At 38.9% G+C, this 13,967-nt stretch overlaps 1 protein-coding gene across 6 annotated transcripts in view; it reads right to left on the bottom strand.

Moving 5' to 3' along the window:
* Nucleotides 1–3,273: 3,273 nt before the first annotated feature.
* LOC114248169 (uncharacterized) overlaps nt 3,274–13,967 on the bottom strand; it is a 119,023-nt gene continuing 108,329 nt past the window's right edge. For 4 of the 6 annotated variants that reach the window (XR_003624934.2, XR_003624932.2, XR_016323422.1 and 1 more), the window contains 4 exons: nt 5,712–7,117; nt 5,139–5,259; nt 4,661–4,715; nt 3,274–4,516 (listed from right to left, as the gene is read on the bottom strand). Coding sequence is in view for 2 of the 6 variants with exons in the window: in XM_028181322.2 (XP_028037123.1) it covers nt 4,465–4,516; nt 4,661–4,715; nt 5,712–7,089 (1,485 nt within the window). In the remaining 4 variants the exon portion in view is untranslated. The remainder of the gene's footprint in view (nt 4,517–4,660; nt 4,716–5,138; nt 5,260–5,711; nt 7,118–13,967) is intronic. The other 2 variants (XM_028181322.2, XM_028181323.2) reach the window with 2 other exon arrangements.

A 13,967-nucleotide genomic window follows, 5' to 3' on the forward strand; every position in this document is an offset into this window, starting at 1 on the left:
CATTTATATTGTGATATCTGTGAATTCTAATAATAATTTAACACCAAGCTAGCCATGAAACTCTCCAAAGTCAATGAAATACAAACAAAAAATCAGTCTGAAACCATCGATTTATAGTGACCATGAAATTTGATATCCTGAAACGTAACTACTAAATTGTTCGTGATTTATGGTATTCGTGAATTGGTTTTAAAAACATCGCACATACTTTTGTAATTGAAAAGGTCAGTGGCCGATGCGGAATTCTCTCTTGATCGAGTCTCGGGAACGATCGCAAATAAGTACCTATCACTGTACACCAATGATTGAATTGCGAATTCGTCACCTGCAATTTCTATTCAGCTCCTCTATCCCGTAATGTGTCGTATGATAATCTATCATAGCTGTATAAACCTGAGAATCTAATGCGAGACATCTGGATATCTAGCACAAATCCCTGCACGCAATATTGATATTAATTGGACGACTCAGAAACCTACCATCTGGGAATTCAATAACAGATTAATAAAGGTCTTTTTTGATTGGACGAATTCCCTTTGTGAGTTCCGGAGATACGCGTTTCTAATAAATCCAAATCACCGGGTATTAAAGGTTTTTTTACGGTTTCTTTTGATTCTTTTGTCATGGTTGCCTAGCACAACTTTGAATTAGTAAAAGTTTGTTTTCTGTCACTAGGCTTTTAGATTGACGAAAATTTTTTGTGTGATTTGAATTTGACGCATCTATAGTGTATTTTTAGATTTTTGTTTTCTTAATTTTGCATATTTTTTATTTCTACCATAGGATTCTAAACCACCTTAAAGAATGACTTGCAATTGAATGCATTAAATCCGCTTCTGTACCGCCTGTATGCAAAAAATGATCAATACAAAATAAAATAAAAAATATTTTTCAGTTTTATTGTAATGATATGAATGTGGTCCCGATATAAATTTTGTGATCAGAATTCTTCTCAACATTACGAGCAGCTGTTTCTTAAAACATCCAACAACATAAAAGCTCTGCTTTTTATTTTTATTAGCAATTAAACAATTAACCCGTCGAGGCGAACAAAAGGGCTTCCCTGCTGCGTCGAGCGAAATATTATACTCGTTGAAGGCGTATTGTGGTAAATTTTAGGGTTTGTTCATAGGCATAAAGATGAAAGCTTTTAGACTCGAATAAACACTGCGATTCTATTCAAAACGAGGAAGTCTCTCAGCTGGTTAGCTAAGTAAATTAGGCCGTGTTTTTAGTATATACATAATTCAGAAATGCTTCGGAGTATCCTTTTTCAACACCCGTTTATTAGTCTAGTAGGTATGTATATACATATTATATAACTACATATATGGTATATGTAATGAAATCTTTGAAAGTAATTTAAAACGACTTCAAGACGTCCGATTAACTTAAAAAACTTGCATACGTATGAAGAACCCATGACTACGCAATGATTTTATAACTTTGTTTTCTTTGAATGGAGGATTACTTAAGTCTCGGCGACTTTCCCTATTTCATCAAGACAGGTAGGCGAGCCAAGGCTCAGCCAGGAGAGTGGGGGTTTGCTAACAGCTGCACGAGCGACTCCGAAGGAGACTTGAGAACACAAGGGCAGCTGATTCGCGAATGAATTTACTACAGGATCGGAATGGCGACCCGCTGAGAAGATCCGATGAGAAACTCAGTGGGCTGTATCTGTTGGCTAATTTACTCGCCGAGACCTTCGACGCAAGCGACGGGTTCGACGAGAACGATGACCAGTGCTTGGGGTACCTAAAAGCACCGTTAGTAGTTCGGGAGGATCCGAAATGACGTGTTTTGGGCGACGTCGACTGTTCAACCATTTAGTCCGCAGGATCGGCTTTGTAGTTTCCGGCGGCCACGATGAGAGGATTCTCATGTCGTGCCGCTGTATGGGTAAGGCTGCACGTCAAGCTCTGTGCCGAGTTTCATGAGTAAGGTTTAACTTCGCTCTAATATCCAGACCGGTATCAGCGGGATAAAAAAGTGAAATTGATGTTAGTTCGGTTTCCTATTTAGGCGTGTTTTTTAGTTTTTGAACTAAATATGTTATTCATTACGGAGTAAGGCTAACTTTGTGATAAATAATTTTAGTCAACATTATTCCAAATAACAATAACCAATTTTAGTTACATTAACGGTGAATTATCAAGGCGTTACCGTCTTAAGGTTTATAGGACGTATAATTAATGAACTGTATAATGTAGCGTATTAAACATTGTTTATTATAATGTTATTATTATTATATTGCCTTCTTTTTTTATACACGACTTGAACATAGTCATTCCCAATAACCGGGAAACCCTGTGTTCATCAATAATGCGTTTCCAATATCATTTTTGCCATATCTAGAAACCAACTCTAGAACTTTCTCCCCTCCTTTGTGTTGAGTGTCTTGAGTGGTGTGACACATACTTATTGAAACGATGTTTGAAAATATTCATTTCCTAGTCGGAAACCCTTTTTTTCCTACCTAAGCTGATGGTCTAGAGTCTCTAGAGATAACATGTCAGCGTCACCGGGCTAGTAGGTGAGCACACGGGGTTCAAACCTGACGTTGTTGCTAACACGAACCCTAGCTAGAGCCGTGCTTCGCAGAATCTACTACCGGATGGGAAACGCGATCCACTGAGAAGATCCGGCGAGATACTCAGTGGGCTGTGTCTGTGGGTTAATTTACTCGTCAAGCCCTTCGTAACAACGACGAGTTCGACGAGAACGATACCGGTCGGCAGCCATTGGGCTCTATTGCCTCTGGCATAGCTAATGTTCATTGGTGACGACAACTCACCATCAGATGAGTGGACCAGTCCATGAGACTTATGAAAAATACAACACAAAACTTATGTTTGCGTAATCACTGTTTCTAAGGAGTACCGTGAGTCAGCATAATTATTACAGCCCACTGAGTTTCTCGCCGGATCTTCTCAGTGGGTCGCGATTCCGATCCGGTGGTAGACTCTGCGAAGCACTGCTCTTGCTAGGGCTAGTGTTAGCAAATTCTCTCAGGTTGAGTCCGTGAGCTCACCTACCCATTCGGGCGCAGCTGGGATACCCGCTTAGCTACGAGCGAATAGGTAGGGATTTTTTTTTACTTACATTCCTGCTTATTTCGGCTCCAAAGCAATCATGTGTTTAGGTTTAAAGGTAATAAATACAACTACTAAATTATGGCTTTGAACACTTTCTTCTCTCACGATAAAAAAAATCCCTAAGTCAAAACAGCTTAGTACACAGACTCCTGGAAAATCAGCTGTAAATAAAATACAATGACTTTTTATCATTTATTTAATAAAAATCTCTTTTGACTTGAACACGTTCACTAAAATACAGACAATCAAAGAAAATTATTAATAATAACATTGAGATTACAACCAGTCCAGCTTACAACGATTAGTTACAAGACCTCACTATTGACCGATTTTACAAAAACAATTTACATTAAAACTACTTATTTACAATTTCATTTTGCCTTTACATTTGCTTGAAATGATTGATGAATGAATACACTGAATGCTGAACTTTTCGATTTGATTACGTGAAGGATTTATGTTTTGCAAGAGAAATTCAAAGCTTTTCGAATTCATTACCATATGACAGTTTCATATGTTAATGAATTAGTTAGTTGCGTTGTTGTAAAAAAAACGAATCATCCGGTGAGCTTGCAAACTGAGATGTTTCATAAAAACTACGATTTATTTATTTAAAAAAAATTCGAACACTCGCTAAGTGATTTTTTTTTTTAAATATTTACATAAATAACCATGTAAATGTGCACCGTTTTTTTTTTGAAAAGATTATTTACATCATATACAATTAACCTAAAAAGTATTTAACAACGACATCAAAGAGATAAATAGGTTGTATTATTACTTTAGACAATCTAATACACAAATAAGAAATTAGGCGTGAACTTGTTTGATTATCGAAAGCACCGCTGTTATAAGAATTTAATTTCTTACAATAATTTGGCTTTGTGTAGACAATTTTTAAACATGTATTCATTTAAGTAACAAAAAAATTTCTAAAATGGCAGTTTCCGTTTTATATTTTACAAAATCCGATCGACTGTCAGCCTTCTCGAACCCTATTCTACTAAAAATTGATAAGTTATAACAACGTATTCTTTACGTTTCTATGAAACGATCGTTCGTAACAAAATTATTAGGCTTTTCTATCACTTCGACGTATACACTCATTGCATGTTAAAAGTTTTACTGGCTATATATAACATACACGACACACAATACATTTATCAATCCGACAGTTTGTCTTTCAGACTCGCCGTTGCCTATTTATAAATGTAATATTGGAATGTTGGTACTTTATAATTTTTTTTTTTAAATTCCATAGTCCGATACGCGCTGTTCACAGAGAAGGCTCACTGTTTACTGATGGACCTTCGTGTCGAGGAGAACCTCTGAGGAGTTCGATAACGGAATGACGAGGGGGACAGTCCCCTCAGCTCTGTGCTACGGAATCCAGCGGCACCACCAGTTTTCCGTTGGAGTAGCTGGAACAAAGGAAAAATTTGAAACGAAAAGAATTTTCCGCGTGCCAGTATTTCGTCGACCGTTCGTTTTTTGAAGGTTTTATGAAAGTTTTTATACAATTCGCGGAGATTAATGTTTGTTGTAAGTAATAAGAAGTTATTAACCTGTACGGGATAGTGGCTGTTCTGGATTTAGGTCTGCTTGGCCTACACGCTTCATCTGCAACCAAGACAATTTTGTTGTGAAAGTAATTTTCGAAAACTATATTCATATAGTTTGTACCCTACAGTTATGGCTTAATTAAGTAATATTCTACGCTATTGTCTCGGTTCTTGGAGAACAATAAGTAGAAGTTAGAAGTAATATCTGCGATACCTTAATGAGAGAACTTCGTATCGACTTTGTTAATCGTTTCTGACCGCAGAAACTTGTATTTTCCGCCTATATTCCTGCGATCTTTCCGCAAAGTAATATAATGAACAAAAATAAATAAAAGTGAAACGGAAATTTGTGAATGGACGCGCTCAGTGTCGATTTCACTATCGGAATAAAATAATACAGTAAAGAAAAAAAATTTAAACGAACTGATGTATGTTTTTCGTTTTCGAACTTTCTGCTGAGAGACCAGCGTGAAACCCTTACCGATAGTGCGGCTAACATCGTTGTGAGAGGCACGCATCGCATTTGACGGGCTCGGTCCGCCGCCTGCCCTGTGAGCCCTGCGAGCCGGACTTACGCCGGAAAGTGTACCTAACGAGCAGACCTGCAATGCAAAACGCGCCACCGTTAACAAAAACAAATAAACAAACCAAAATGAAAACAACAAACATCGAACCACGCGCGCGTCCATCTGAAAAATGCCTATGGCCAGTCGAAAGCGGGCGAAAAAAAAAAAAAAAGAAATGATGCTCTCAGGGTTTTCATGACTTGATACCGCTCGGATTCATTCACGTTTTATGTGAGAATGGAACGCTATTTTGTACGGAAAATATATTTTGCGAACAGTGTGAGAGATGACACAGTCTAAATGGCGTAATTTCGAGAATATGAATGTTTTTTTTTTTGTGTTTGTGAAAGTAAAAAGTTAACCTTTATGCAATTTTTAATACGTTTTGCCCTAATGTTTATTTGTGGTTTAATGCAACAATAGCTGTATTTTGAAATGCTGCATTAGCGTAATAAATTCAATCATGAAGTCTCCATGCAATAACTCACCCGTGAGGCCTGCTTTGTTAATGCTATTCGAGCTGGAGAACCCAGATATTTTCTTCCAGGATTTTTTATTCCAAAATCCACTGGCTTTTGCATCCCCACAACTTGAGCTCCTAGGAGATTGCGAATCCCTTGGAAATCGTACACCACATTCTTCGGCACTCAGTATCTTCACACCTGCAGTGCGTGTCCCGTATGCCACAGCAGGTAAATGCGGTACCGAGCCTGTTGGCTTACGACGAAGGCTGCCCACATAGCTTGCACCGCTACTACTCCCACTAAAACCGCTATCTAAATCCGGAGGATTACAACTGGCCGGTGATAGTAGCTCGTCCGTTGGGCCCACTCTTAGTAATTCTTCAATATTGTCTCTATCTTCTGCACGTTCTGAGTCAGGCGATTCACATTCAGGCATCAACATGGCTTCGACACTTAGATTCAGTTCGCCTAAAATTCGCTTATGCCTTGACTCTACGCGGCGGACCTCTTCTTCAACCACGCTTCTGTCCAGCGATACTAGCGACTGCCTAGGAACGTAGCGATGTTTTGGGCAAGTTCTCGTACCATCAGTAATTTCTTCGTAGATATTTTCTTCCGTTCCATATCTTGTGACATAATTGTGACGAGAGGTTCTTTCCCGTGGAACTGCACCACGTCCTCGTTGTCGATTTGCTTTTCTTGAAGACGACGGCATCGATAAATGGTGGTCGTAGTAAGCATATGAATAATCAATCGGCTCAAATCGCTCCATAGTAGCGGTGATGTTGCTGCGATCCCACGTCTGCGGTGGCGGTTCTCTTGACAAGTTAACTGCTGCAAGTCTGGCCGGTAAGATTTCGTCAAGGTCGCGTGCGCATCGTTCATCCAAAGAATGAGCACCGTCGTCTTCTTCTCGTCTGTGCTTCCTATGCGTTCGACGAGGTTGTTGTGTTTTACTATGACCCCGGTCAAAATCGTTAATATGTCCATGACTGTAATCAGGAGTTCGACTTCGATTATAATCTAGGGTCCTATGTTTACAGTCGAGTGTATGATGATAATCAGGTGTACGCCTGAGAGTATAGTTACAGTTCCCTTCGTAATCTGATCTGTCGTATGAAGGACTGTCTTCTGCGTTACTCGTGTGTGGATGAGGGCAGTCTGCCGCTATGCCCGATTCAGAAGAGGGATAGTCGTGAACCTCGGCAGTAGTTAGGACGTGATCATCAGGCCGTGCAGGTTCAGATGCAGCGTGGCGATGGAGGGGACGTGGACGCGTCGTTTCGCGACAGCTGGCGAAGTTTCTTTGCAGGGATGGCTGGTGCGGGTATCGACCGCATCGAGTGTCGAACACCGCCTCCCCGGGATCCTCGGGGCTCGGCGGCGCACTGCGTGATTCCATGGCTCATCCTCTCATCACCAATATGTACCTGTAAAAGACAATAAGACGTTTTTTTAAAATTCTAAGAATGTATAAAACGTACGTTTAATGAAATAGGCGACGCGGGTGGCGTAACTCAGCCGAGGGCAATGAATCCGAAATTACACGCTCCTTGATAAGGGTAGGGTAAGTGACGATGAACACAGTAGCCGACGTCGATATATCATCATCAGTCGCAGAGTAATAAATAAATCGAGGACTTTGCACACAATGTTTACTTCCCGACCTTCATTATAAAATATTTATGTGCAACTGCGTCTCGTGGCTCTGTTAAAATGAAAGACGATCATGGAAAAGTAAAACAAAAAACTGCCGAAAGAATGTAATCGATTTTTTTAGCAAATACATACTGCTTTATCGCTTCTCGAATAAAAATGTTCATCTGAATAAACCACAAATAAAGCTGAAACAGAACACACATTACGCCCTCATACATGAATGTATCAAACGCAAGCCCATGCCGGGGAAGATTATGAAAATGCGTTATTCATCAATTTCGGCTATCATAACGAAATACGGCTATCAGCATTTTTATTGCGTTTTCCTTGAAAGTTATTGCGCGAATTCCAGACAAATTTATTGCGATAACGATAAGTGCCCGTGAACTAGTGTCGCAAGGGCGTCGCTGCTACTACGGCCGTTGCCATGGGAACGGGTCCCCGCGGTTTATCGTGGCTTCCGGCCGATATTCCTTGCATCTAAATCATCATCAGCGCTGGGAAGCGCCTCGTAAAGCGCCCGTTGACCGTCCGGCGGTGGCAATCATTTGTTATGCCCGCTAAAGTGCGCTTTGGGATTACTAGACCCTACACGGGATCGACCTCGGTAATGATATTTTACGTTCGGTGTCAGGCTTGTTTATTCTTTAATTTTATTTAGTTTTGAAATGAAAATGGAAATTGACGACGCGGGTCAATCGCCACTGTGGTCTGATAAAATTTAGAAAACAGTTAAGTAAGCAATAATTGTATCTACCACAGCATTCGGAATTGTAAATTAGTGCTATATGAGATATTGATATTTTGAGTTTTATGAATATTTTACAACTGACATTTTGTGATTTTATTAATTAAAATATAATTGTATTTTTTTAGATAACCTAAACGGTAATCTATATATATAAAAATGAATTGCTGTTCGTTAGACTCGCTAAAACTCGAGAACGGCTGGACCGATTGGCTAATTTTGGTCTTGAATTATTTGTGGAAGTCTAGAGTAGGTTTAAAAGGTAGATAAATATGAATGCTCGAAATTATTATAAATAAAAATAACAATTTTGTTTATCCCTTGATGTGTCCTCCGTCGGACGGATTCCTTTTGTTTGTTTTAAGTTTATTTTATACAAAAGTCTTTAGGTCTTTTATTTATCGATTGAGGCACTACGAAGTCTGCCGGGTCAGCTAGTTCTATATAAAAATGGATACTCTGAGAATACTATAAAATAAATTCGAACTGTAGAATAGAGTTTCGATTTTCTACCATTTTATCATAAAACACGTCGGATGTGTTCAACTTTTTTCTCCCCCTTGTAAAGGTCCCCCATCGCAAACGAACGAATATATTACGCAATACGAGGGTTAAAATCATGCAACATTCTTAATGGCGTCGTAATTGCAATGAAATTTATTTTTAACAAATTGTACTTCGTTCCGTGACGCCCAGCACAATTCCGAGATATACTCGTATACCTACTACTGACAAGAACGATTCAGTCATTAGGGAATCTTAAGCCACGTCTAAATAAAAAGAATAATAAGCTGTAGGCTTTTAGGCCTAGGGGTAGAGGTCCCAAACGATGGTCGGACCAAATAGCGGTGGAACTGAGGGTACCTGTCAGCGACGCACTCCACCAAGCTACAAAACGGGATCGATGGAGACAGCTGGTTGATGGAATCGGACGGAGTCACGATCCTCAACAGTGTGGGAGCGATCGAAGAGAGAGAGAGAGAAGCTTTTAGACTGCTAAAATACTACAAGACCTCGTGTGAGTCCGCACGTGTAGGAACCACACCGCCTATTTGTGCCGTGAAGCAGTAATGCGTTTCGGTTTGAAGGGCGGGGCAGCCGTTGTAGCTATATTGAGACCTTAGAACTTATATCTCAAGCTGGATGGCGCATTTACGTTGTAGATGTCTATGGGCTCCAGTAACCACTTAACACCAGGAGGGCTGTGAGCTCGTCCACCCATTTAAGCAAAAAAAAAAGAATCTAAAAGTTGTATGTTTAATGTAGGCCTAAAAACATGTGAGAGATGATCCACGTGTTTCAGCCGACCGTAAGCTGATCTGCCTATTTTAGATAATAGAAAAATATATGTGCATTGAATATTTGTACACAAATTGTGTCTAGTAACCTAAAATTAACTTTATCTTGATGAGTTTCACATCGTGTATCCCTACAATTTTGCGCCATTAAAAACAATCACTTAATACTTAAATAATAAGTGAATTCATTTCCTATGCACCCCACATTAAGCCTTATTATACATGTACCTAATAGTTTCTTTTTTCGGACACAATATGTTGTCTGCGATAACGTGTAACAAAATTACTGTTCCGTTGCTTGTGTTCTTAACATGCATACCTAACTGAACAATAACTATAGGTGTCGCTGAGCGGAACTCATTTGACAATTTACGGGACAGAAATAACTTTGACTAAATTGTCTGAGAAATAAAATTAGAAATTTCTTTAATAACATTTTGACCGTAACGCATCATTTATGAATTTGAATGTTATATGAGTTATAATAATTATAGTCTGCAACCTCTTGAAAGAGAGCTACGAATAAATACACTCGAACTAAAGCCATGTTCAGAATGGAGAGAATGTTACGGCCCAAAGTTTGTGATTTATTTATTTCTATTGCTCTTAAAGACTCTCAGCTAGTGGCCATATGAGACATTTGCGTGAGATACCCCCTAGCTATTATACGCTTAATTTTGGCTTAAAAAATTGCATCGGATCATTCTCTGATTATGCTAGGGCCCGCCGTCGCACAAGCGCTCTATCAGCTCTATCTATCATCGACAAAGCCAGGTAGACAAGGGGGCGCTAGTTTACGCTAACTACTCCATCTCTATCCTACGTGATCATGGCATATTTGACAATCTGCTATCGGGTGACCTAGCACACATACCGCTGCTATATTCGAGTCAGTCTGTCGGCTCTAGTTTCCTATTGTTGCGGTTTCCGTGTAGGATATGAATCCAATATAAGGACTATCGGGGGCTACATTTAACTTACAAAATATCGAGTTTTTACCGTATCTCTCAATAGAAGTTGGTAAGACCAGGGCTGCCATTACAGTGAATGTTCTGGAGTTTTTAAAATAGACGAAAAATAACTAATTAGCATTCATATATGTGCACAGCAAGGGTCTTATTGTGGTCTGTCTGAGTGTATAGGTGGCCGAAGCGAATGAATGCTCGTCACGTTTGTAAGTCCCGAGTGACCTACGATCGCTTGATGTGATTTTGTAATAATTCGTCGTCGCCTTCACACTTTGGCTTCGTTACGAGACAGTAATTGTTTTCGATTGCGTGCGTTGATATTTTGTTGACTATTAATACGGTGGGAATTTTGAATGTTATGATGACATCGAAATTTATTTTGTTTTTATTGAAGTTGTTGTCGTATATATCGCTTACACACATTGCTAGTCAAATCGTTTGTCAGATGAAAACATTTCTTTATCAATTACTAGTGGACCCGGCGAACTTTGTTCCGCCACACGGTTTATTTCAAACACATCAACCGGTCAACTTCAAGATTCTACTATAATTAACCTTAGAATATATTACGTTTAGCTGTCAGTTGTGTTTTGTTATTCCATATCAGTTGCGTTTTGTTATACCACGTTTTATGTCGCGTCCGACGGGAACGTGAAAAAAAGTATTCTATGTCCTTCTCCTGGTTTTAAGCTCCCTCCTCACCAATTTTCAGCCAAATCAGTTCAGCCGTTCCTGAGTTATAAATAGTGTAACTAACACGACTTTCTTTTATATATATAGATGTATGTATGCATGATTATCGATTAGGTTTTGTCCCGCTCCCATCTGTACCAATAGACGAGGCGACCGTCAGGAGTAAGGGTCAGCTTTGAAATCATTTTTGAAAAGCGCATCAGCTTCCGCAGATACGAATTACTGGTTGACATAAGGTTGATTTTTGCCAGCCAGGCGTGGATATTCACGCAGGCTGTACAATACCCTCAGATTCATTTTTCCAATCCACGAGCACTATGGAAAAGTCGAGTGTATAACCAATTGCATATTCCGTTTCTTGGCGTTATTGAAGATTCGAGAAAACATTAAAAACCACCCAATAATAAGTACTCACGGAATTTGCAGCCTAGGTAGATATTATATCGCGTCGAACATATAACCACAGTGCGCATCAATTGATTATAATATTAAAAAGATGTGTGGTGTCGCGGGACACTGGATAGCAACGAAGTTCCTTATTATAAAAATATTAATTTTAACGTCTATTCGAGGTATAAAGATAGTAAATATTCGGGTATACATTTTTTATTATGATTTTTTATTGATAAAAATAAATAAAAACTAAGTACTTTACAAAGCTATCAACTTTATTTTATTCACAATGATTTATAAAAAATATATAATAAAAATATGTTATTTTTTGTACGTTATTACAAAGTTAAGTCGTACACTGTGTGCATTGCTAGTAAAAATCTTACGTTACGGACGTTTTTTCCCTGTTAGGGTACCCCTCCGCATCGTTCCATAAGGAACTTCGTTCCAAAAATTTTGACAAAAAGAGATTAACTGTTTTGTCTTTGCCTATTTTTACATTAAATGTGTTGCACAATAACTTTTCGTGTTTTAGCATTTATACAATCTAAATACTGTACTTTTGTCACTTGGTGTGTTCTGCCTTTCAATTAAATAATAGTATCGAATAAAAGTACCTATAGCTGTTTGTGTTTCTGTAAAAGCAGTTAGTCGGAAGCCCCGACTCGTTATTGGCGATTTTAATGCGGTAGTAAACGCAAGAACACTAAAGTGGCTTTCAAGAACCTTATTTGAACGTTAGCGGTAACAATATAGTCAATGAAGTTGGCAAAATACACTTACGCTACACAAACTAATTTGTTGTTTATTATTTAAGTTCATTGTTTCTTTTATTATTGTTCGAATTCTTACGATCGATACTTTCGTGACTAGAATATTTTTTGGTATATTTGTGTAGTATTTTTATTAGTTCAGTTTTTTTTTGGAACGAAGTTTCTTATGGTACGATGCGGAGGGGTACCCTAACCGGGAAAAAACGTCCGTAACGTAAGATTTTTATTATTTGTGTGTAGTCTTAGTATGATGGCTATACAGTGTCTAATGTATTGTATTGTATGAACTTAAAAAAATATATATAATAAGGAACTTCGTTACTATCGGGTATCCCACGACACCACACATCTTTTTTTTCGCTACTTACGCTGATAGTATGGATAGGCTATTTCAGTTTCACCCTAATGTGTAGGTGAGCTTACGCGGCTCAAACCTGAACTGTTGCTAGTACTGGCCCCAGCAAGAGCAGTGCTTCGCAGAATCTACCACCGGATCGGAAACGAGACCCACTGAGAATATGCTCAGCTTATTTCACTATCGTCTATAAAGTGATTCTGTTTTACTGAACGAATAACATAGTCGTATATTACAAGCTAGGTATGACGTAAACAATAGAAGCTGAGGAATGCGATTTCCCAGTGATTATAATTCACGCAGTTCGAAGAGCTCGCTAATCAGGCGCGCGAAAAGTTTTAACAGCGTTTGATGTCTCAACCGTAACTCCCCCTGGAAACGAGAACATCAAATTTCTCAAGAGAATCCTCCTCCGGTACCTACTAAGGATTCGTTAAAATTCAGCGAAGCTAAGAACACATTAGAAACGAATAGGCTCGCTCCGTCTTAACAATTATCCCCGAGTTTATACACGTTTTATTGTCGGCATTAGGGATGTGCTTTCCGGTCGGTGTAGCCTCAATATTTTACTAGACTCGGGTATTTGTTCAACGAAATTGAGTACGTAATTGTTATTACGAACTCTCAATTTCAATGTTTATACAGTGTTCTTGCATGATTTAAGTTTGTGTTGTTCGTGTAAACTCGATCCCGTAACTTGTGTACCCAGCGGGGTGTGGTCGCCCACGCATTATTTTTTGTTCTGTTTATATGACCGGGATAACATACGTTTTCGAATCGATGCCTGAGAAATATGATCATAATGCATGTAAACTTTTAATTGAACTCGCTAGGAACGTATAAATCGTAAGGACTTTAAAAGAATTCTTCGAATGTATACGATAAATTAACTGATCTTACATTCCGTCTTAAAGTCGTGTATCCGAATCATTCGCTTTTTTTTATTGCTTTGACGGGTGGACGAGCTGACAGCCCTCCTAGTGTTAAGTGGTTACTGGAGCCCATAGACAAGTTCTAAGGTTTCAAGTGTAGTTACAACGGCTGCCCTACCCTTCAAACCGAAACGCATTACTGCTTCACGGCAGAAATAGGCAGGGTGGTGATACCTACTCGCGCGGATTGCTACTGCAACAATACTTCAAACAGAAATAATTTTCTCAATTAGTTCTAACCTAATTCTGTCGATATCACTCAGCGAACGAAACAATACAATAAAGTACAATTACCCATAACTGAATGACTCATAAAAACTCCGTAGCCATTCGCCGGTTAAATACATATAGAACAGCGTAAAAGGTATCTGGATCGTTTTGTAAATTGCTATTGTTACGAGATTTTCATCGCACGGTGTTGATGTAAAACAGATTCTGTCCCTCGTTACAACGAAACCGAA

This window comes from Bombyx mandarina, chromosome 08 (genome assembly GCF_030267445.1).
Source record: "Bombyx mandarina strain Sakado chromosome 08, ASM3026744v2".
NCBI lineage: Eukaryota > Metazoa > Arthropoda > Insecta > Lepidoptera > Bombycidae > Bombyx > Bombyx mandarina.